Here is a 22,631-nt window from a genome sequence, read left to right as displayed (position 1 = left end):
CTTGCATGAAAGGTTGCTAGTCTTTAAATAAATTGTGTAAGATGACCAGGGAAAAGCCCAGTATGACAAGTGAAGAGTTCACCCAGAAATGAAGGAAAAACATACAGACAGAAGATTAACAGCGAGATAGGACATGTTATACTTCCTCATTCTTCAAATTAAAAAGGGGAAAACGTCAGAAAATGTAGGTACAAGTTCTTCTGCCTTTTTACTTGATTTACCAGGAATTCTTGCCAACCTTTAAAAGTTTAATGACCTGAGCAGGGGAAAGCATCTCATACTGGATGGTAGAACTAGCATGCAGCTTGACCCAATCCACCCAGACTTTTTCAACCAAGACACTACTGGATAGATACTTTAACATAAAGATACTAGCAATTAAACTACTAACCCTACAGCTGACTGGCAGCTGTTAAACAGTGTGTGGGTTAAACAGTGTGCCTGTAAGTGGTTGGTCAGGGGTTCAAACTAAATCCATGAATCTATTTTTTTACGGAAAAATCACCAAAGTTTCCTGAGGTTCAAGAGGTGTTTCAAGTTTCAAAACATCCTTGTTCTCTCAGTCCTTCAAACACCTAGATAACCCAGTTGGGGCAGGTCCGACTTCACATCACAGATTACAGATTTCCTCAGTTGTCTTGGTGGTGTTTGATGACATGCCTGGATACTTGTGGTAGAACCCAGTAAAGACAACCATTCACCGAAGATGTTTGTCCCTCTTTGCAGAACTGAGCATTCCACTAAGTTACTATAAAAAAATAATCAAAGTAGCTAATTTATAAATTGTCTGCATGTGCATGAACTGTTTTTTGAAGAACTTGTAAAAATATATCTGAAGCAGACGAGGCAGCTCAGTTTTGGCTAATAAAGTTGGATCAGTACCAAGTCCAATACTTACGGAAATTACCTTTCAGACGAAGGAGGGAAAGTTAAGAAGCAGGCATGACAAAAGGAATAAACACCATATTCCAGCACAATCCCCTTTTTTCTAGCTGTCGAACAGGGTGGTAGAGAAGTTATGGTTTGGGTTAATTTCATAACAATGGGATATAGGCACAAAAGTGCTGCTGAGGTCACCAAGAAGGCTCAGTTTTACCAAAGTATCAAACAGTCAAAAATGTATCACAAACTCAGTTTAGGATCGGGATTACTTTTATTTGGCTGTGAAAAATTAACACACAGATTTCCTACCAGAAAATCTTTTTGTAATTAATTTTAACTATATTCTCTTAATAAATACTAAAACTAACATGCAGAAGTTGCTCCATAACAATGCATGGGACTCAGTCATTTTGTGCATAAAATAAATAATTAAATATGTGTCAAATTGTGCACTGTGCTTTTTTTTAAAATATATTTACATAACACTTTTTATTGTTTGTTTTTTTTATTATTAAAGTGAAAAAGCCCATGAGCACTAGATCTGTTTTTTCATTAAGAAATTAAACACGCAACCATAAAATTCAAAAAAGGTGTACTACTTTTCACACAACTGTACACTGTGTTTTGTCACATACCATGGAGTTTGGTTTTTGAACAAAATGAGCCTTGTAAATGTGCGCTTAATAGAGAGCTGATTTAAACACGGTGCCCACCCTAGTTTCTGCCAGGAGAGACATTTGCCTCATGCACTCCCTTTCATCCCTGCATCCTGCCCTTTGCACGGAGCTGAGCCAGTGGAGGAAACCTGCAATAATGATGCTGGTTAATGTCCTCCTTTAATGGTCTAATAAAAAAGGCAAGGCACCAGATGCACAACAGCCATATCTCACACAGTAAAGGGAGAGAGCAATTGACACTGTTGATTTGCAAATAAAAACCCACGGGGAGTTTTCTGGACTCTCTTGAGATGCAGAAACTGTTTTATTTTTGTCCAACTGGAGGGTTTTTGTCACAAATGCTTTGGAAAAAAATAGACAACAGCCCTCCACTGTTGATCTCATACTGTGAGAAAGAGAGAGTCAGAGACGTCACTTTATTGCTCAAACCCCCCATCCTGTGTGTCCTTCTTTCTCCAGAACTCCCCACAAACAATTAACACACACTCACTTGCTCTCTGACGTAGGTTGAAATGTAAAGGACAAACGGAGGAGCAAAGTGGAAAGGAGCTGCAGGAGTGGTGGGCAGTGAGTTGGGGTGATGTTGCCACGGCTGTTTTCCAGACAGGACATGCTGGCAGTTCAGAGGGCTTAAGAAAATGAATATAAGGTGGGATGATGGAGTGCAGACGAAGGGGGGAGGAGGTTGAGGAGGTCACAAGGAAACTTAAAAGTGAGCTGTTGCAGCAGAGTAAATATTAGCAGTAACAGGTTGGACATTTTGCTTTTCCTTTGAATGTAATCTCTCGGGTTTGTTTACTCAAACCCTGCAGGAATTCCCTTGAGGAAATGAAGATGCAACATAAAAATTATGAATTTACTGCTACTGCTCCTCATATAATTCCTTTTACCAGGAGAACGACACTGTAGGATGGCCAACATTTTCAGTGTTTGCACATGACACTCCGAGGCAAGCAAAACACAGGACTTAGACGAAAATCCACAAGACCGTTTTATCAACCAGCTGGATGTGGAAATTAAGTCAAGGTCATAAACATTGATGGGAAAACCAGCGTTATTGAAATGGGCTGATTTAGTATTTGCTCTCCCAATCAGACCACAACGATATTTGCACCAAAATCAAACAGTGAACAAAAACTCCCAACATAACTAAATATTATTAATTCCTACTTTTTTTATCTTCTGTTTGTGAAATGTACAGAAAATTCTGAACTTCAAGGGGTTATACTATCTGTAAAACTAACAAGCACTATTCCTCATTACTTGAAAAGAAAAGTAATCAAATACATTTTTTTATACCAAACATGAACAATCACAATCTTGAAACTCTTTAGTTTTGTCTGTAGCAAGCACTTCTACGTGTAATTTGTTTGAAAGGTTCCCAACCAGAAGCATTTTAGTTTTCTTTGAAAAAGGAAGTTATCATTTTATTATAAACATGCAGAAAGTGAATTGTTTACCTCTTTTGGTGCAAACAGAGGCCCTTTAGCTTCCTAACTGAAGCTCATTTAAAAACTAAATCACTTGCAGCCAGATGCAATTCATCAAGTAACCACTAGGGAGAACAAATCAGTCTCCATTCACTCCAAACAAACAAAGCCTTATTATATTCTCATACATTGTTAATATTTTTTTATGTGACAACTGTTTTTATGAACTAAACTGTTTCATGTTTATATTATATTTGATGTGGAAAATGGATCTTGTGATTGACAGGTGACATCAAATCAACATAACTGTTAACATAACATAACTGTTACTAGGGAATTTCCAACAACTTGTGTCCACCTGTTTGCACAGTTTTGGAAAGACCGGTGTCTGATGATGTAATATCCAAAATGGCAACCATGGAATAAATAAAAGCTGGTTTTAAACCATTTTTCCCCTAATCTTTCTCTCTTTTGTTTTAATGAAACTGTATTTATTTTTGAATGCTTTTTTTAGAGTCATCACTCATAAATTGGCTCCATAATAAACCAATGTATCATTCACCAATGTTATTGAATGAGCCTTACCATAAGAGCTAGTTTTTATATTTTATGCTTAAAATGGTAATTCCTTTGATCCTTACACCCAAAAATTAATTCTTTCCACAACATCCATTCTGTTTTTTCGATAACAAATTCCAATTTTTTACAAATAATTCTACAAAATAAAACTTCTTTAGCCTGAAACAGTATAGAAACTGTTTAGGATAAAGAAAAAAAAAGATTTTAGGTACACAGTTACCTCCTAAATTTGAACCAAATCATAATTTTTGTTTAAACAAATACTTGATCAAATGCCTCCAGTTCGTTAAGTAAATTCCAACAAAATTCAGGTCAGTTTAAATCGATTCATAAAGCTAAATTGCATGAGACACTGCATCAATTAATCACAGGGCAAAAGGTGGACGAAGAGGGCAAGGCATTTGAGTGATTTGAAGGCTGCGTAAATGTGTATGCCATGCTGCACAGGAAAGCCAGTGTGGAGCAGGGCGAACTGAGCAAAGCTTGTATGAGTAAAGCTCGTCTGGCCGTGTGGAAGGCTGGCAGGCCGTGTCACAGGTTCCCCTACCTCTCTGATGTCTTTCAGGTCGTAGTCTGACTGTCTCACTCTGTTTCTCCTGTGGTGGTTTACACAGATTGGTGATGTAATGGGTAGCATATGAAGGCCACACACAAACACACTCTCACACACACAGACACGCAAACACGGCCTTAATGCACGTTGTGCAGACTCTGCACCACATACCCATAATTACACACATATAGTGAAAGCACACCCATTTACACCAACCTTGGATTCCCCCTTTTTTTCCAACAGACATATGCTTTTGTGTCTTTTGCTTATGACACAATAAATGCAAAATTAAAAAAACAAAGACAAGCGACCCTTTTTTCTCATTTCGGGTGGTAACATCCAGGCACGTGCACTCCCCCTCTTGCGGGGCAGCCACCCTGTTCTGTGTGTGTGAGTGATCAGCTCTGGTTGATGGCCTCACATCAGACCGTGTGCTTCAGAACCACCCAAGAGACCCCCATCATGAGGGAATGAGGGAGAGTGACTAACTTCACTCTTTCTTTTCTTCTTTCCCCAGCTGTGTCTTCAAACGCCCCTTTGATGTGGGAAATTAAAAAGAGCGAGTGTGTCAATATCTCCTTTCGTCCAACCACACTCAACTACTTCCTCTCCTTCTCCAGCTCTCCTCTTTTTCCCAACGTTTCTTCTCTACTGTTGACCCACAAAAACAGAGTGTGACCCCCTTTTTTTGTTGTTGACCGCAGCGCCACCCAATGCCACCAGGCCCACATCTTTTGGAGGGTGTTTGTTTGTCTGTGTAGGCCCACCGTCGGACCGGCAGCTCTCGTGTGTGTATATGTGCATGAGGGTGTACACATTCAAAGCCCACCGCTAATTATTTTCTAACCACACCATGAGTGTATGTCTGTGAATGAGGGTCTCCTAATCTCACACCCAGACGCAGCAATGTTTTTTCTTTTCTTTCCTCCTTTACGTTCTCACTCCTTTTGTGTATGTTTGTGAGTCTCCCTTGTGATTTACTGTACAGCTTGTGTACAGTATGATGTGGAAGTGTAGGCTGTAGACTCATTCTTGCCTCTTGCAACAGCAGACCAAACTTTACTGCACCTGACAGAATATTTCCAAAGCTGCTTGTTGAGCCGGGGATGCCCTGTGCACCTATCCGAGTGATTTGTGAGGCATGTTTAAATGCACTGGTGTTTTTCAGGCCACTGAGTAAAATGCATCCAAGTCCACGCATGTATGTGGGTCTGTGTAGATCTGACCAGCGGCGGAGCATCAAACATCAAATATAAGGAGGGCGGAAAAGGAGCGGAAGACTTTAGAAAGATAGCCGAGTAGAAAGCCATAATGAAAGAATCCAAAAGATGTATTTCAAACGGTTTAATTATTGTAATAGTTATTGATCTAAAATAATAATTTGAGGGGCTCAAGATTTCATTACAAATATTAATTTGTTATCTTTGCAATGCTTAAAAAAACCTTGTATTGATGATTTCTTAATCTTCATCAACATTGATACTAATATTGACTCAGAAATTAGGGCACAGAGCTATTAGTAGCTCCGCCCGTGGCCCTGACCCCCGTCAAACCATCCAAACCTTGAATATCTGTTTGGAGCAGCACTTTCAGAGGTCCCTTCTGGCCTGAACACCACTTTCTTGCTCCCATCCATCTCTCACTCTTTCCTTTACTCAAGGAAGGACAGAAGAAGCAGAAAAATGAGAAGGGGGTGGGTGGGTGGGTAGTGGGGAGGGGGAGTGGAAATAACAGGCTGCGTCTCGGAAGGGGCTCAGAAAAAAAGGGGTCCAAAACGGCTGTTAAAAGGTGTTTCCTGAATGTATTAGCTGTAATGTGTTTCCAAAAAAAACAATTTTGCTGACACTCCAGCTTTAAATATAACCAGAAAGGACAGGTCAAACTGAAGTGGCTCTGAAAGATGCACGAGATGGACAGATATATGTGAACACAAAAGGCTTATTTCTGCAGTGATAGAGAGAGATGAGGGGAAGAGATTCTGAGATAAAAGATAGAAAGATGTAGATTAAGCAGATTGGCAAAGGTAGCGGGATGCGACGGAGGAAGTGCTGGAGATAGGGACCAGAATGGGACAGGAGAAAGTGATAGAGGAGGAAAAAAAAGAACGGAACTTTTTTTTAAGTTTGCAAGAGAGACAGGCAGCAGGGGAGGAGGAAGGAGACTGAGAGAGAGGAGGGGAAGAGAGCGTGTGCATGTGTGTGTGTGTGTGTGTGTGTGTGTGTTTTTATGAATGAAGTGAGTCACTGCCGATGTGTCATAAGCCCGACGTCTTTATAAAGGAAGTTTTAAACAAGCCTAAACACTTCACTGCGCGCAAAAATTGGACCTACACACTCGCATCCCTCTCTGCGCACTGCCGCTGCCTCTCCAAACTGTTCAAGCGCCTCTCTGCGCGTTCTATAAAGACTGCGAGGGCTCTTCTCCAAACTTTTCCAAAGACTGAAAACTTTGTTTACTTTGTTTTTTTTTTCATCTTTAGTCTTTTTCTGTGCGCGCCTCTCATCCCCCTGCGCACTCAATCATTCAACTTTCCTCCCCGCTCTGACTGAAGAAGAAAGAATCCGGGGGAGAGCCCGTGACAGTTTCCGGAGTTCCAATTAATTTATTAATTTTTTCCCCATTGTGTTTTCTCTTTTTTTTTGTTTTTTGGACAATCATTGTTATTGCTATTATTATTTATTTGCCGCTCAACTGTCTCTTGGACCAAGAACCAATATGAAATGTAAGTGCTTGTTTATCTCAAATAACTGCTTTGTTTGCTCCATAAGAAAAACATCCGTTCTTATTTCATCAATTGAATCTCAATGACCATCTAAATTGAAATTGATCACATTATTGGCTGGGTAATTCAGTTACAGTGGGAGCTCTATTTTTTTATTTTGTGAGGAGGGATAGGGGGTGAGGGAAGGGGGGGACCTGTGTCTTGTGGTTCACCTGTAATTATCATTTCATTTCATCATTTCAGCTTCAGTGTGGTTGCCTTTTAATATTCCGTCTGCCTTGAATCTGAACTTGAAAGAAAAAGAATGAATGAGCTTACTGTTAGACTTGGCTTGCTCTATATAATTTATACCAGCAGCTCACGTTGCAGGTGTGACAATCAGCAGCATTCATTGCCTCGCTTCAGGTGAAGACGCGATGGGAGATAGATGTCAAAACTTTTTTTTCTGTCTTTAATGATTTAATTATTTGCGTTCAGCCTGTGAAAACATGATTCCAGAGATCATCGCATCAGGGCTGCGTTGTTTATGTCGTTGCTGCAATCTCTGCCCGGACGCTGACAGCCGTGGCCCCGCGGGCCCCTTCTCATTATGACGAGATGACAGCGCCTCGCCGCCCTAATTGCTTCCGTTTTGTCTTCATCCCCCGCAGTGCTGCTCGACTCCTCCTCGTCTCTCCTCTTCTCGCTGCTATTGGCCCAGCTGCCTGTGTTCGCCTCTGCCTCTCCGGTGCCACCGCGGCGCTCCAGCGACCTGGACAGGCTGACCAATCACACCACCAATCTGAAGAAACTCGCGCAAAAACTGCTGGTAAGTGCGTGCCGACGTCACCCCCCCCCCCCCCCTACACACAAACAAAACAAAAAAACAACAACTGCATGATGGAGAAAAGGTTACTGCTCTGATTGATTCTTATTGGGGGGGAGAGGATTCTGCATTGCACAACAGTTACCATAAATCCACTAAACGGATTTATGGTAATTCACGGCTTTGTATCAGGGTGAGCAATAGTTTGACTGACAGAGTTTGCTCAGGTTACTCTAAGATGATTGTATTGGTCTGGCTGCATGCTTATAGAGTCGCCCCTGCAGATTTGACTGTGATCTCACTTTTAATCCCAATTCCAATCCACTATGAAAGCAGCTCTGACTCTGCAACCTTATGCCTCATCATCCTCACAGAACGTGCTGCATTTATCTGCAAATTAAACTGCATTGCAATTATATTTTTTTTGCAAAAACATGTTCAAGCAGTCATCCAAACCTGAGAATTGTTTTTAATAGTCCTGACTTTGATGATTGCAACGTTTCATCTTTATAACTGACAGCTCGGTAGGGAAAATATGACGCCATGTTTTAACAAGTGAAAATAATGTGGGATCATATCTTCTGATCTTTGGTTGCATATCACTAATCTGGTTCTATTTTTGCATCATGCAAATCTATAAAGTCTTTTGTTTGGAGGATAGCATCAAAAATAGCTGCAGACTCTCTCTAGTTTTTGCCTGTAGATAGTGCGTATCAATCCGGTCGTTGATAATAATGAAAAAATATATATAACGCAACATTTAAATTGTCAAGGATTTATTTAAAAAAATAGTAATTTAATTAGGAGGAATAGAACCAAAGACAAACAATCCCTTTGGAAAGTCCCTGCAATAAAGCAAATGCTTTGAAAAGAGGAAAATGTGGGCATCTGTGCACACACAGGTGTACATTTCCAGTGGATATTTCTATGGTCAGTAAATGAGGATGTGTATGCTTATATGCCATACAGCATGCATGTTGTATATGTAAACACACAAGTGTCTGGTTTGTTTTATGGTTTTGAGAATTGAGAGTTCTGTAAATAGTCGTGATGCCATAGGTGTGGTGTTTAGTGTTTTGCTTTCGGTCGCCACAGCAAAGTGACTCGATAAAAATCGGAAAGATTTATCACATTTCAGGATTTGCATTCAGGAAGGAGAAGGCGGGATGCTAAGTTCTGGTCAGGTGAGGTCATGCTCTGCCGTGGAGAGAGCAAGAAAAAGGAGGGGTACTAAAGGCTGAAAAAGATGGAACAGAAACCACAAGAGATGAAGAGATCAGAGGGCCAACAGAATGACAAGCCAGGGGGTGTGCGTGCGTGCATGCACATGTGCATATGAAGTTGTATGCACTTGTGAGATTGGCTGGAGACAGAGTGAGGGGGAAAGGAGGGATGTTAGGGATGGAGGGGGACAAAAGAAGCAGAGACAAAACATTTAGTGGCAGACACCAGACATCTCTTACCAAAGGCTGATAGAGAGACATGAGAGACAATGAAATGCATTCATTGCCACAAACACCAACACAAACATGGGGAAGAAAACAGCAGGGCGAGGAAAACACATCACTGCATGTTAAGGAAGCATTAGCCACACTCTGCCTGTTTGCATAAAAGCATTTCTCAGCACCCATTATCCTAATATTGTTGTGTTCCTTTACTGATTGGAAATGACGCATGTCACATCAGTCATCTCCATTTGTCCGCATAACTCAGAGAATCATCTTAAATGCTAATTTGTGGAAAAACTCTGAGGCACAGCTGCCTTTTAGACATAATAGAATTTCATGGCCTCCCAGTTAGGTAGTTTATCACCCTCTGCTGGTGACAGTGAGCACTGCAGTGTTGGCTACACGAAGTTTACAACTTGAAGTGGACAGCAGCACGACGTCATTCTGTCTTTTTATAGCTGTGGCCCTGGAGTTTCCCCACAGCCTTGTGTTGTCTGTGCCACTCGGAGTTTTCTTAGTCATTGCATATGTTGTTATCCTCGCTGCAAGCAGAAAACATCCTGTGGGTTCAGGTCATTTGCAATTGTTGTTGACATATGGGGAGGCTGGATGTGGCTGAACTCACACTGACCCAATCGACTCCACTCGGTTTTGTAAGAGCTACTGTTTCTAGGCACTGCAAAAAAAAATACACTGACCTAGTCAAAGTTGTGGACTAATACTTTCCCCATGTTGCCTTGACATTTCTGATGATGATTGAGATCAATTGTAAGCAAGGTACTAACTAGCTTCTCTGTGTCATATTTCCTTTTTTAGAAAAAGCACGAATTTGATTCAGATGTGGAGTCGCACAGGTTTAGATCACTGCCAGAGATGAGCAACAGACTAGCCACCGATCTTCACAATCTTGAGGTAATGCTCCCACTGATTGTTTTGCGCATGTGACTGCATTTGTGTGCATATGGAGCAGGAGAGTTGGAACCATTTTACCCCTGAAACATCCTACCACACCCATGCTCAGACTCATATGTCATGTGTCTTTGCTTTTGCCAGCTGAAGCCCACACTCTCCCAGCTCCATGCTGACCTGAAACTGTATAAGGATCACTTTGATTGGCTGAGCAACGTTTCAAAGAAGCACCATCACCCTGCAGTCCCCAAACTGGAGAAGATGATCACAGAGATGAAATCTGTCATCACAATGCTCCATCATCAGGTAACAGATTTTCCAGAGCTGCTTCTAAATCTTGAAATGTGATGGATTTATAGTTTTCTTTACATACTTTTTTTTGTACCTTACTATGTTCTCTTTCTTGTTTAGATGCAGCGGGTTGAAGCCCCAGTGCTAACTCCAGCAACCCCTTCCCTCCCCTCTCACCTGCCATATCACTTTGAAGTCCTGCAGTCCACCCATGAACTTCTCCAACACTTCAACCTCTTTTGCGACTGGGCAATCAGAGCGTTCATCGGCCTCAAGCCCAAAGCCTCTGCAGCGCAGTGATAACCCGTTGTAACGGAATGCCTTGAATGCCTGGCCTTCTGCCACAGTCAAATGGAAATCAGGACCATGTTAAGAGTGCACTGGAGTCAGCAGCATCCCTTCACAGAACCGCATTTCAGTGTCAAGATGTGTGTTGAAGAATGTATCTGTCCACGAGAGCCAGCGAGGAAACAGCAAGATCCGACAACCAAGGCAACTGCTAATGCAAACTGTCAGTGTCCAAGATCTTCTCACAATATCCTGATCGCTCCCCTAAAGGCCTTGTTTCCAACCTTACTATTTATGTATTTATTTATTTATTGACTGTTAGTAAGTTATTTAATATTATTTATTTGAAGTTCTAATGTGTACTCTTATCTTTATTTCCATATCAACGTGAATTGACATGCCAGCATCTTCCTTTTGTGTCTCGCTGATTCACAAAACAACAACAAAAAGTAAACAATCAAAACACTTCTTTACTGTTTAACTCCAATCTTTTGCTTCACCTTTATTTATTTTACATTTGTCCACGGCTTCTACTAGTGTTTCTTCCAGTAGATCTGTTTCAACCAAAGTGATGTCTAAGAGTCCCTCACTGCAAATATTTTAGAGGATCTCAGTGTTTTCTCTTACTGTGGCCTGAAAATAACTTATTACTTGAGGCCTTATGAAATGCTTTGCATATATTTTAGTAGTATGGTAAACAAATAGAAGGGAATGCCATCTTTTGTTCCACAGTCTGAATTTTTATTTGCAGTTCTTCTTCCTCGAGTTCTGCATGAGGAGGCATGTTTAACATTGTGGTAAAGTTGTATGAATGTGCCCTGTTGTTGAGCACTGATGGTTCTGATTAGATTTTTTTTTTTTTTGCACAAACTTGTTAGGATTAGCCTCTCAGAAAAGTGAGCCGGCTGATTTTGAATCTGCGCTTTGGGCTGGAAAAGTTTTATAGTTTTAATTAAACACCCAGAGCCTTAAAATACTATGTATTGTGACACTTCTGTACAGGTGTACATAAATGTACGAGAATGTAAATTGTTATATACAGTGCTAATGTTTCTTATACATTGTTCTTAAAGATATTGTATAATATTCTACCGTTTTTATCACAATAATTATTATTCCTTCCTATTTGTTACAGTATTGTTTATTTATTGAAATAACTTGTTGGAAATATTTATTTTATGCCACAGTGGAGCAAGTCTCCTTTCCTTTTTGTGCTTTTTTACAGTTTTTATTCCAGTTTTATCTAAAATCATACTCCCACTTTTAAATTATTTCTGTACCATCAAGATGCCTCCTCTACACACTGATTGGCCTTAATGTGAAATATGTGCCTTGGTGAAATAAATGTTTAAGAATGTGTGCGATGGAAGAGTATCTCTTTGATCTCCTAGATAGAAAAAGATACATATAAAAGAGTGACAAAAATAAGTTGTGGAACACTTAAAGGTTTTTGAAAGAAATAACATATATTGAGAATTAATTTTAGGAACTAAAGTAATGCAAAACTGAAAATTCCACAACTTTTTAAGAAGAGTTTAAAAAAAACAAAAGAATAAAAAAGGCAAAAATTATATAGACAACAAAAAAATATATAGAAAGATAACTGAGAAAACACATTACACAAAGTAGGCTAATATTGTTATTTATTTCAAGTCCCACTCCAATCATTTTTGATTCATTGTAAAAGCATTACCAGTGGTCTTTTAATTAAGAGCAGAGCAGCAGGAGTTAATCAGAAATTTGCTTCTGAGTTGTGGGAGGGACTGTTGGCATGGAATAAACCTGCCCTCATTTCCCATCATCCCATTGTTTATAGGTACCTTACAGCCCCTTACACCCCCAACTTAACATTACCAGTAAAACAGGAATGGCGAGCAAAATTTGAGCCATTCAGCCATTGAGTTTTGAGATACCAGCTCAAACGAGGAAAAGGAAGACGTACATGGATCTAGTCATCCACAAGTGGATGCATCAGAATGTGAAGATGAGCAGGGAGCTTGTGGCCTGCTGACTGTAGCACCAACATCACTGCCATGTGCTTTTTCAAACTGTATTTCTTTGTATGCTCCTGATTTTTAGTGATTTAAATAAAGAAATATTTAAAAATACAATTTTAAGATCAATTTTCTTCGTACATGTCCTCCATCCTGAGAAAATAACCCACAAGAACATGTCAAAAACACCAAAAAAACACAATGTTCACTGGAGAGGGTCTTGTGGACTTTCAAAAACTTGTTGGGTTATTTTCTTTTGTTTTTGTGAAAGGTTTTTTGTTTTGTTTACTCTCTGTTTTAATGACTTTCTAAATTGCAATGTAAAGGAACATGATTTTTAAAAAAGACAAAAAAAACTTAGAGCACTGGAAGATCAATGCTAATCCTACATTTCCCAGAGGTCTGTGCTTCAATTTGAGATTAAAATTACTAAAGTATAACTACATTTCCAAATATATTTTGAGGGATTTTGTACATAGTGTGATTTTTTATATAACGTAGCGAGTCTTGTCATAATTAATCATCAGTTTTTCCAGCAATGTTTAAAAACGTCAATCTGTCTGTCGAGGCCATTGACCAATAGCAGACCTCCATCCGTTCAACCGAGCAGCCAATCATCGTCGCTGTTCTTGGAAGGCGGCATCGGGTGGAGGACTGCGTTAGTTTGTGCAGTGTTTATTGTTAAGGTTGTGTGGATTAGCACTGCGGTGACAAGTTTGTTATCATAATAGACACATTTAAGCTTAAAGGAAAGCTAAAGATGGACGGTGAGTAGCGGCCCACGATAAATTCCTTTAATTAGCGTTTCACGAAGCTAACCCGCTTGAAGGAGCTCTTTGGTTAGCTTTAATTAAACGCAGGCCACAAACTCCTTCCTTTGTTTACTGTAAAAAATGACGCTCGTGCCGTTTTCTCTGTATTGCAGTGCGGTTCGATTACGAAGGGACAAACATATCGGACTATACCATGCTGTGTGAACTGACAATGTTTGCGGGTTGCCATTAGGAGCCGCACTGCGGGACCAAGAGACCCAACGCTGCACATAGACTGACAGCCAGAGGAAGGATAGCAGCGAGGGAGGTACATCTCCTGGCACAGGAGGTGGGAGGGGCAGAAGGAGAGCAATTTAAAGGGGTATTCCTACAGAGGAAAACAGCAGTTCATGTTAAATTAATTATCTATCATGTGGGGATGAAATGTGAAGCTTTTATTTGTAGTGAGATTAGTTAATAGGCAAAAAAACAACAACCAACAACATAAAAATGGCGAATAAAAAATGAAATAAACCATGATTATAAAACAAAAGTGATCTCTCCAAGTATCCCCTGCTTCTGCAGCCAGATTGGAGCTGGTAATGGCCAATTCTGTGGCCTTGGTTGTTCAGGCAGAACTTCTGCCGCCTCAGTCCGCTGCCCCCCTATCTCCTTTTCCAACGCTTCTTGTGTCGGGAGAGGATGGCGAGGAAGACCGGGAGAGGGAGGAGATGGGGGATGGAGACAAAAGTGTTGGCAAAGGTGGACAGGAAGTGGTTCTGGACATGGTGACATCAGCGGTGTCGGGTGGGCCTCACCAACCCGACCAGTCAGATCATCCCTTCCAGTGCCTGGACTGCGGCAAGAGCTTCAGGTGGTCGTCCAGGCTGACTCACCACCAGCGGAGCCACAACAACGAGAGACCCTACCGCTGCAGCATCTGCCCCAAGGCCTTCAAGGGCTCCTCTGCTCTGCTCTACCACCAACGGTATTCATGTTAAAACCTTAAAAACGTTACAACACTCTTACACTTGTTTGCCAAAACACTTGTACATTAAAGACCCACTCTGATCATCTTTTGATTTTTTTTGTTTTGTTTTTTAAAGCTTACCCAGTGGTCTTTTCATTACGATCATGTGGTTTTTTGTCAAAATAAAAGAAAACGTGTCGCTTTCTAGGACATAGGTTCTGCAGAGCGGCAGTAGTTCCTCAGAAATTTGCCTAGTGGTGCAGAGTAAGTCTGCCAAACGTCCCGTCATCAATCTGTTTTAAAGATCTCCAGCCCCTCACAACCCCAACTTCACATAACAGGTCAAACAAAACTGATGAGGAATATTTGGGTTATCCAGCCGTTGAGTTTTGAGCCAGATGCCAGCTCAGACGAGGGAAACAAAGACGTACATGAATCTATATGTCTGCATGTGGATGCATCAGAATAGAGCAGAGCTGTGGCTTCCTGATTGTAGCTTTTACATCACAGCTACAAGCTTTTTCATATGACATTTTTTCATCTGCTCATGATTCACAGCAATTCGGAAAAAAAAGCTCAGAAATTCAATTTTAACTTTCTTTTCTTTATATATGTCCTCCATCATCAGATAAAATGACACAAGAAAATGTTAAAAAAACCAAAAGCGTGATTTTTTTTCGGAGTGGAGCTCTTATTCCACACAGTTGTCATGTTTCAATTAGCATAATGAACTTTGTTTTGCAGGTCTCATTCAGGGGAGAAGCCTTATAAATGCCAAGACTGTGGCAAAGCTTTTAAGCGCTCTTCTCTTCTCCAGGTAAGATGATCAATATAATCACATGATAAACAGACATTGTCTGATAGAACATAAAATACCTACATCTGTCTGTTCCCAGGTCCATCAGAGCGTGCACACGGGCGTCCGCACTTTCTTGTGCCCCTATTGCCCCCTGACCTTCAAGTGGAGTTCTCACTATCAGTACCACCTGCGGCAGCACACTGGAGAGTGCCCCTACCCCTGTGACACTTGCCCCAAGGCTTTCAAGAACTCGAGCAGCCTCAGGCGACACAAAAATGTCCACCTTGGTCTGAAGCCCTACACATGCTCGGTGTGCAACAAGTCCTTCACCCAGTCTACGAACCTGAGGCAGCACATGAGGATACACACAGGCGAGCGGCCGTATATCTGCGGCGAGTGTGGGCGAAGCTTTACGCATTCATCCAACCTGGCTCTACACAAGAACTCTCACTCTAGCCTCAATGCAGGACAGAAGGAGGGGAAGAAGGGAGCAGAGGGAGGGAAAAGAAATGAAATTGTGGAGGTCATAGTCAATTCAGAGGAAGTAACGTCATCCATGTTGACAGATATGGTGGGATTTGTGAGCCAGGAAGGGGCTGATGGAGTCGGGGTGGGGATGGAAGAAGTGTTCCTGTCAACCGCTGCTCCTGGTTCAAATCCAGGTCTTCTACCACAGCTCACCCTCACTCCCTCTGGGGAGGCTGTGTGCACGACCAGGGCCATCGGCACCGAGGTTCATCTGAGCACTGGCACCGGAGCCAGCGTGCTGCTTTACAGCTGCGGCAGCTGCAGCAACACCTTCAGCACGCGGAGGCAGCTGGAGGAGCACCAAGCCATCCACATGGCTCCCGAGGAGCACCGAGCCAGTGGGGAGGCGGGACAGGAGGCAGGCATGGAGGTTGGGGATGGGCTGGTGGGTGCTGGACACCTCCTGGCTGATTTTGAAGAAGTTGTGGAGACGACTTCAGTGGCTGAAAGCGGACAGTCGTCTGAGGTCCTGCTTGGGTTATCAGATGGTGGTAGTACAGTGAGTATTGTCCATCCCTTTACACACTTTTTTTTAAACTAATTTCACTTGTTTATACAGTTACACAGAAAAAAACAGTAAATATCTTTTACAGATTTGTATTAAGCACTTAAATAAAATTTAAAAAATACAATTGTGATGTCATTTAATAATAATAATAGATTGGATTTATCTGCGCTTTTCAAGACACCCAAAGCGCTTACATTGTGTCCATTATTCATTCACTCCTCATTCATACTTGGTGACGGTAAGCTACGGTTGTAGCCACAGCTGCCCTGAGGCAGACTGACAGAGGCGTGGCTGCCATTTCGCGCCTACGGCCCCTCTGACCACCGGGATCATACATGCACATGCACACACCAGTGGAGCCACACTGGAGGCAAGGAGGGTGAAGTGTCTTGCCCAAGGACACAATGACATTTTGGCTGGTGGGAGAGGGGATTGAACCGCCAACCCTTCGATCATTGGACGACCCGCTCAACCACCTGAGCCACTTTCGCCCCATTTGTCCCCAATCAGTTTTTTTTATTGTAAGCATACAAGAAAATAACTTCAAAAGCACAGAAAAAAACATTTGTAAAGCTACCTTTCTTAAAAATGCAAGTTGAAGAAAGTCTAAACAAATGGGCAAATGTGATAATGTAGGATTGTGGTTGAATTGTTAGAATATTCTAAAATTGAACTAGCAGGTTTAGGTCCAGAAAAGGTTTTAAAGGATGTCTGGAATGCAGGAAATCTGGCTGGATGACTGTCTCAATCATTTCTATCTTCTAATAATTTAAAAGTCAAGTTTTGCAGCAATAACATAAACCTGAAGGTGCTTTTATTATAAATCCCTCAGCTCAAAAAAGGTACATATATTATACAAGAAAATGGGGTCAGAAAATAAATGTAACTTTAAATATGCATACTGTATGAAGTCAGAATCTCAGGAAAAAAGTCAAATAAATAGTCCATTAATAAATTTTCTTCTAATAAAAAAGAAAAACGTTAAAACTAGACCAATGGAAAACGCTCTTTCATTAGTGACAAGTTTTTAATTCTAAATTTAAATCTCTTTATTTTTTTCCTTGCCTTACAAGACACTTTTTTTGTTGTGAAGAAAAAGAAACTGTCCAAACAAAAAAGCTTGTTTTCACCAGTTTAATCAAGATTGTCTTTAAATAAATCATAAAGCCTAGTTTGATGAAATGCATGAATTGCACAGATGCTAAATGTCAACATATAAAGGTAGATTAACCAATTTGCCTTATTTTTTTAAATCATGCAAAACATTTCTGCTGTAGAATATTCTTTTATCTGATCTTCAGAAGATGCAAAAAATCAATGAATTGAGGTTAACAATATTCCCTTTTTTTTGATTAGGTTTGTCCTGAGGGCGTGGCCACCACCCAGGCTCAGTTCGATCTTCTGCAGAGCTTCACAGAGGTGACTCAGAACTCCAGTGCTGCTCAACCAGAGACCGGAACCACATGGGCTGGGCTGTCATGTGGCTACTGCAATAAGACCTTCAAGACCAGCGGAGGCCTCAACAGACATGTGTCACTGGTGAAAATGACTTTTATTGCCCAAACCGCCATTTACACTATTAAACAGATGAAAGTACAACAGAGTGGAGACGGAGACTCACTTTTTTTTCCATCTTTAAATTAACTTTTTTTTCCCTCCATTGCTCTCTGGTTTCCTCCAGATGCACTCCCTTTCATCACAGTCCCGCTCCCAGTTCAGCTGCTCCGCCTGTGACCGTTCTTTCCCGCTCCTCTCCTCGCTGCTCACCCACCAGCACTCCCACACCCCGGAGCAGCGTCTCCTGGCCGAGGCAGAGGCTGAGATAGTGTGTCCTCCGTCGCTTTCCCTGTCACTCCCTCTGCCGTCCTCTCCAGGCCAGGGCGACAAGCAGCAGGAGGCCCAGGGGGAGTTGCACGTCAACATCATAGCCGTTGGACAGGAGCAAGAGGAGCAGTCGGCCAAGCCAACTAAACCCCACAAAAAGACAGGATCCAGCAAGAGCACTCCAGCTGGAGGTAAAAGTTTAGCCACAGAACAGCCCCTCAATTCAGGTTACAGAGCTAAAAAGCTCCCAGTGTACCAAGCCGGTGTCGGAATTCACTCAATACTACCAGTTAGTGCACTGTATAAGGCGTTTGCCATTTCAATGCTTACATGACCACTTGAAAAAAAAAAAGAATGAAAAATACTTTTTAATTAAGCATCCAAGTTTTCATCATCAGAACATAAATAGTCTTTGTGAAATGTTCACCAAGATGGGGGGCTGTCATATTTGGTGTTTAAAAAACAAAACAAATGTCTGAATTGCATTGAAATCCTAGGCACTGGTTAGTTCTGTGATTAATAGTCTTTTAGGGGTTAGAGAATAGTGAGGGAATTCAGACACAGCCTTAATTAGAACTTACAAATGTTAAACAATTTCATCCTCTTTTACTTTCAAGTTTCAACAAACAAATCAAACATTAAATCAGTCATGCATTATTGTCTTCTTTTTTTAAATTCACGCTTTATGCTTTGATACAGAGAGGCCATACCGCTGTTTAGAGTGCGGAAAAGCCTTCAAAGGTTCATCAGGGCTGAAGTACCACATGAGGGATCACACCGGGGAGAAGCCCTACCGCTGCACCGAGTGTGGAAAGAGCTTCAAGAGGTCATCCCTGCTCTCTATCCATCAGAGGGTAAGGTTCACCCCCAGCAAGGAATTTCACTGATTCTTCAAATCATCAACAAGCAGTGTGGATAGTGAAGCTCGCATACGTGTTTTCTTTTATCGTAAAATCTAAAGGATGGCAACAAAATCTTATCAGCACATGCTAAGCCCAAAAAAAAAAACTGTCTGAACAGTGAGCTATAATCCATAAAGTATTTATTTATTAATTTTTTTACAAACTACATCTAAGGTAAATTGCAAGAGTCATCTCTGACATGTCAGCAGACCTCAGTTACAAGATGTTGATGATCAAGTAAGGTTTAATCATTTACCGAGATTTTGAGTTTAAATTCCCACAGACGGCACATTTGAGGAGAGATTGTGGCCCTGCAACAGACTGCCCACCTGTTCAGGGTGTCCCCACAAGTGGCTGGGATAGGCTCCGGCCGCCCCGTGACCCCAAAACGGGTTTAGATGAATGAATTTATAAAATAACTTTTACATAGTCAGATACACCCAGACCTGCCAGAGAGGGCTTTTGTGCTAAAAAATAAAACTAAATGAAAATAAAAGTAGCTTCTTAATATTGGGATATTGTCTTCAAACAACAAACCAAATTTAGTCAAAGTCCTATGTCCGTTTAAATAACTGTTTAGACCACAAGATAGAAGTGTTTTTTGAAAGTTTATGGTTGTATTTTTTGTCATTTCTGCCTTAACCAGGTACATACTGGAGTGCGAGCATTCCAGTGCCCCCACTGTCCCCTCACCTTCAAATGGAGCTCTCACTACCAGTACCACTTACGGCAGCACACGGGTGAAAGACCGTATGTGTGTAAAGAGTGTGGCAAGTCTTTCAAGAACACCAGCTGTCTGCGCAGACACAGTCAGATGCATTCTGGACTGCGGCCTCACACGTGCTCCATCTGCTCCAAGTCCTTCTCCCAGACGTCAAATCTCAAGCAGGTCGGTGGTGTTGGAGCTTTAAATTCCCAAAACAGAAACTTCCACTCATGCGTGTTTTCTTTGTGTCGTTTTTTTTTTTCTTCCTTGTTCTCTGAGAGCAGCACGAACGAACTCATTCTGGGGAGAGGCCTTTTCAGTGCACTCACTGCACCAAAAGCTTCACGCACTCTTCCAATCTCCAGCTTCACCTCCGCACGCACTCGTTACGCAAAGACTACAAATGCCCGTACTGCTCCAAAGAGTTTGTGATGCACTCATATTTGCAGAGACACATTCGCACACACGGCAGTGACGTTGCCCTGCCGGACGGTGGGGGTAAAGACGGCATGGCTGTGAAAGCCAACATGGGAGGAGTTACCACCACCACAACCCTGCTCAACCCCATCACTCTGAAAGCCTCGGATAACAGTCTGATTGTCTCCCAGCCAGCACTTAATATTCCTCCAAACACCTCCCAGAACTACTTTATGATTCAGACAGCCAGCGGCCTGCAGCTCATTCCTCTGTCCTCCCCTACGCCGGTTTCTCCTCCTCCACCCCCTCCTCCTCCTCCTCCTCAGGCCCAGTCGCAAAACTTTCTCCTTCTGCAGTGCCCGTTGAATAATGGCAGCCAGTCGAGTTTGATTCTGGTCCCTGCCGCAAGCAACCCTCCTCCAGCGCCTGATCCTCAGTCCCTTCCTGTCCTTCAGACCATACAGACATTCCAGCCCGTCGTCAGCCAAACACAAACACAGATACCCCAATTTCCAGCTGTTTCCCAGCAACAGCAGACCAGGATCATAATTACTAACAATAATAACAATGCACACCCTCCTGTCCCCATAACAACTCCCAGCGTCTTAGCCAGCTCCCTGCTGACCAAGCCTATTTTAGGGAGGAGCACACGGACAGCGCGGGGTCGTCGGGGCCGCAAACCCAAAGCTGCTCTGCAGAAATCTGCAACAACTCCTGTCACTCCACCTGTAGGGGGTGCTGTTCCTGTAACAAACTGTGAAGTAGAGAGTGGCCTCCTCCCTGAACCTGCTGCTTCAGCGGCCCCAGTGTCATCATCATCTACTCTAACCCTGGTTTCCAGCTGTCCCCTGTCAGCATCTTCCTCACCCGTTGCCCCAACGCTGTCACAGTCTTCCACTTCCGGGTGCCCGCTGTCCGTCTCCAACATTACCCCTGCCGGCACTGCAGCCTCAGCCCCCGTGTGCTCTGCTGTCTGTCCAGAGAGAGAAGCTGGTTCTTCAGCAGAGCAAATGAGGGAAGGGGAAGGTCTGATCGGGAAACAGCTGGTTCTATGTTTTGACAATGAAGAACAAGCAAAGGACGGAGTGAGTCTCGAGCAGGCCGGGGAGTCGTATGTGCTACGGTTTGAGGGCAACGAACCTGGGGAGGTCTTTGATGATGTGGTGGGTGGAGGTCGACACTCGCTTGTGTTACAGTTCAAGACAGACGGGCAAGGTGAGGCAGAGAAAGGGGGAGATAAAGGAGGCATGATGTCACTCCTGCAAGAATGGGGTGAAGAAAAACAGGGTGAGTGCCAAGCTGGGGGCGAAGACAGTCAGGGGGAGTCCTTTGTCCTCCACTTTCACACTGAGACAGAGGACAGTGGTCCATCCAGTGCATCCTTCAGCCAAGAGCAGAACAACAACCTGCAGCTGCCCTGCATTCCTAACCAAAGTTTAGTACCCCTGGATGGACAGGAAGTGGTGTTTGAGCTCGGAAGTGAAGCAAAGAGGGCACAAGAAGCCCAGGAGGGCATGCAGATGATAGCCTTAATTAAAGGTGAAGGAGGAATGGTGGGAAAGGGCGGCACAGGGTGCAACATTGCAGGAGATGCAGTGTCTGAAGAACAAGCAATGGGAAGTATATTCCAGCTGGAACACGGGGATGAAATTGTAATAATTGAAGTCAGCACAAGCAGTTTAAGAGAAGGTAGAGTGGAGGCAGAGGGGGAGGTGGCACACGGCGGTGAAGCAAAGGGCGAAGGTGTCATGGCAGATTCCAAGGAAAACCCTGCAGAAGAGCACGATCCATCCGAGTGTGCAGAAGGACAAGCGTCAGCAGAAGACACGAGCAACGAGGACACAATATCTAACTCCAAAGAATAACAGTTCTCAGCCTGAGAGCTGATCCCATGGGACTGAACGCCTCACTCTGAGCTGTTTGTTAGCACTTTAGTCAGGAAGTTCTCCTGGAACTTAGAGAGAACTTTCAGTTAGTTGAGTATTGTGGTGTAATGCCATGATGTCACACTAGAAATGTTATACATTCAAATAGGCTGTCCACGGACCTCTGAATATTCCTAAATATATTTGTTAAATTATACTGTCAATGGCAGTTTTAGTAAAATTTGTGAATAAATGTTGTACACATTTTTTTCTTCACACTGGTAATAGTAAATAATACCTATTAATAAATCTCATAATGCCTTTCAACATTTGTTTTTTTGTGATAACAATAGAACGATATGTTTTTGTTAATGCATGTGAAAAAACCTTTTTAAAAATATGTTGCACCTTTTTAATCAGTGTTGTCACTTTTGCAGTCAATTCAATAATATGATAAATAAAAGATAATACAATTAAAGTTTTTTTTTTCTTTTTAGAGTACATCTGGAAAAAGTACTGTTTAAGATCAGTAATAATTCAGTAAAACAAAAACGTTGCTGTATTTTTTGAATACATAAAGGCGTTTTTGTACGTGGTCGAAATTAAAACTTTTAAGTTTGTTTTTTAAGCTATGTCAATATTTTAACAAAGGCTGAAGCGTGTGCTGCCTCTACGCTCACACGCTGTCACGCATGCCCAACGCGCGTGCGCGTTGCCGACTGTTGCGTACGTCAGTGACGTAACTCGACAAAATCCCCCTAGCATAGCGGACATGATTACAA

The 22,631-nt window shown here is 42.2% G+C and overlaps 2 protein-coding genes across 5 annotated transcripts; both read left to right on the top strand.

Moving 5' to 3' along the window:
- Positions 1 to 6,290: 6,290 nt before the first annotated feature.
- Positions 6,291 to 11,946, top strand: il11a (interleukin 11a). Its single transcript, XM_004078191.5, has 5 exons — positions 6,291 to 6,843; positions 7,494 to 7,651; positions 9,913 to 10,008; positions 10,150 to 10,311; positions 10,417 to 11,946. Exons 1-5 carry the CDS (start codon positions 6,837 to 6,839, stop codon positions 10,594 to 10,596), a joined length of 603 nt encoding a protein of 200 aa, XP_004078239.1. The 5' UTR covers positions 6,291 to 6,836; the 3' UTR covers positions 10,597 to 11,946.
- A 1,151-nt stretch (positions 11,947 to 13,097) lies between these two features.
- Positions 13,098 to 22,327, top strand: znf628 (zinc finger protein 628). 4 transcript variants are annotated; one of them, XM_078933501.1, is made up of 10 exons: positions 13,098 to 13,345; positions 13,504 to 13,658; positions 13,920 to 14,318; positions 15,045 to 15,117; positions 15,197 to 16,126; positions 17,492 to 17,674; positions 17,817 to 18,150; positions 18,659 to 18,813; positions 19,508 to 19,750; positions 19,852 to 22,327. In XM_078933501.1, the coding sequence occupies exons 3-10, from the start codon at positions 13,933 to 13,935 to the stop codon at positions 21,847 to 21,849; spliced, it is 4,302 nt and encodes a 1,433-aa protein (XP_078789627.1). In that variant the 5' UTR covers positions 13,098 to 13,345; positions 13,504 to 13,658; positions 13,920 to 13,932; the 3' UTR covers positions 21,850 to 22,327. The 4 variants fall into 4 exon arrangements, with proteins under 4 accessions (XP_078789627.1, XP_078789625.1, XP_078789626.1 ...); XM_078933499.1 differs by having other exon boundaries at positions 13,916 to 14,318; XM_078933500.1 differs by having other exon boundaries at positions 13,504 to 13,679.
- The last annotated feature ends 304 nt before the right edge of the window (positions 22,328 to 22,631 follow it).

The sequence above is a fragment of the Oryzias latipes genome, chromosome 16 (genome assembly GCF_053564925.1).
Source record: "Oryzias latipes strain Hd-rR chromosome 16, Olatipes_Hd-rR_3.1".
In the NCBI taxonomy this organism is placed as follows: Eukaryota; Metazoa; Chordata; class Actinopteri; order Beloniformes; family Adrianichthyidae; genus Oryzias; species Oryzias latipes.
This window is presented reverse-complemented; position numbering and strand designations above follow the sequence as displayed.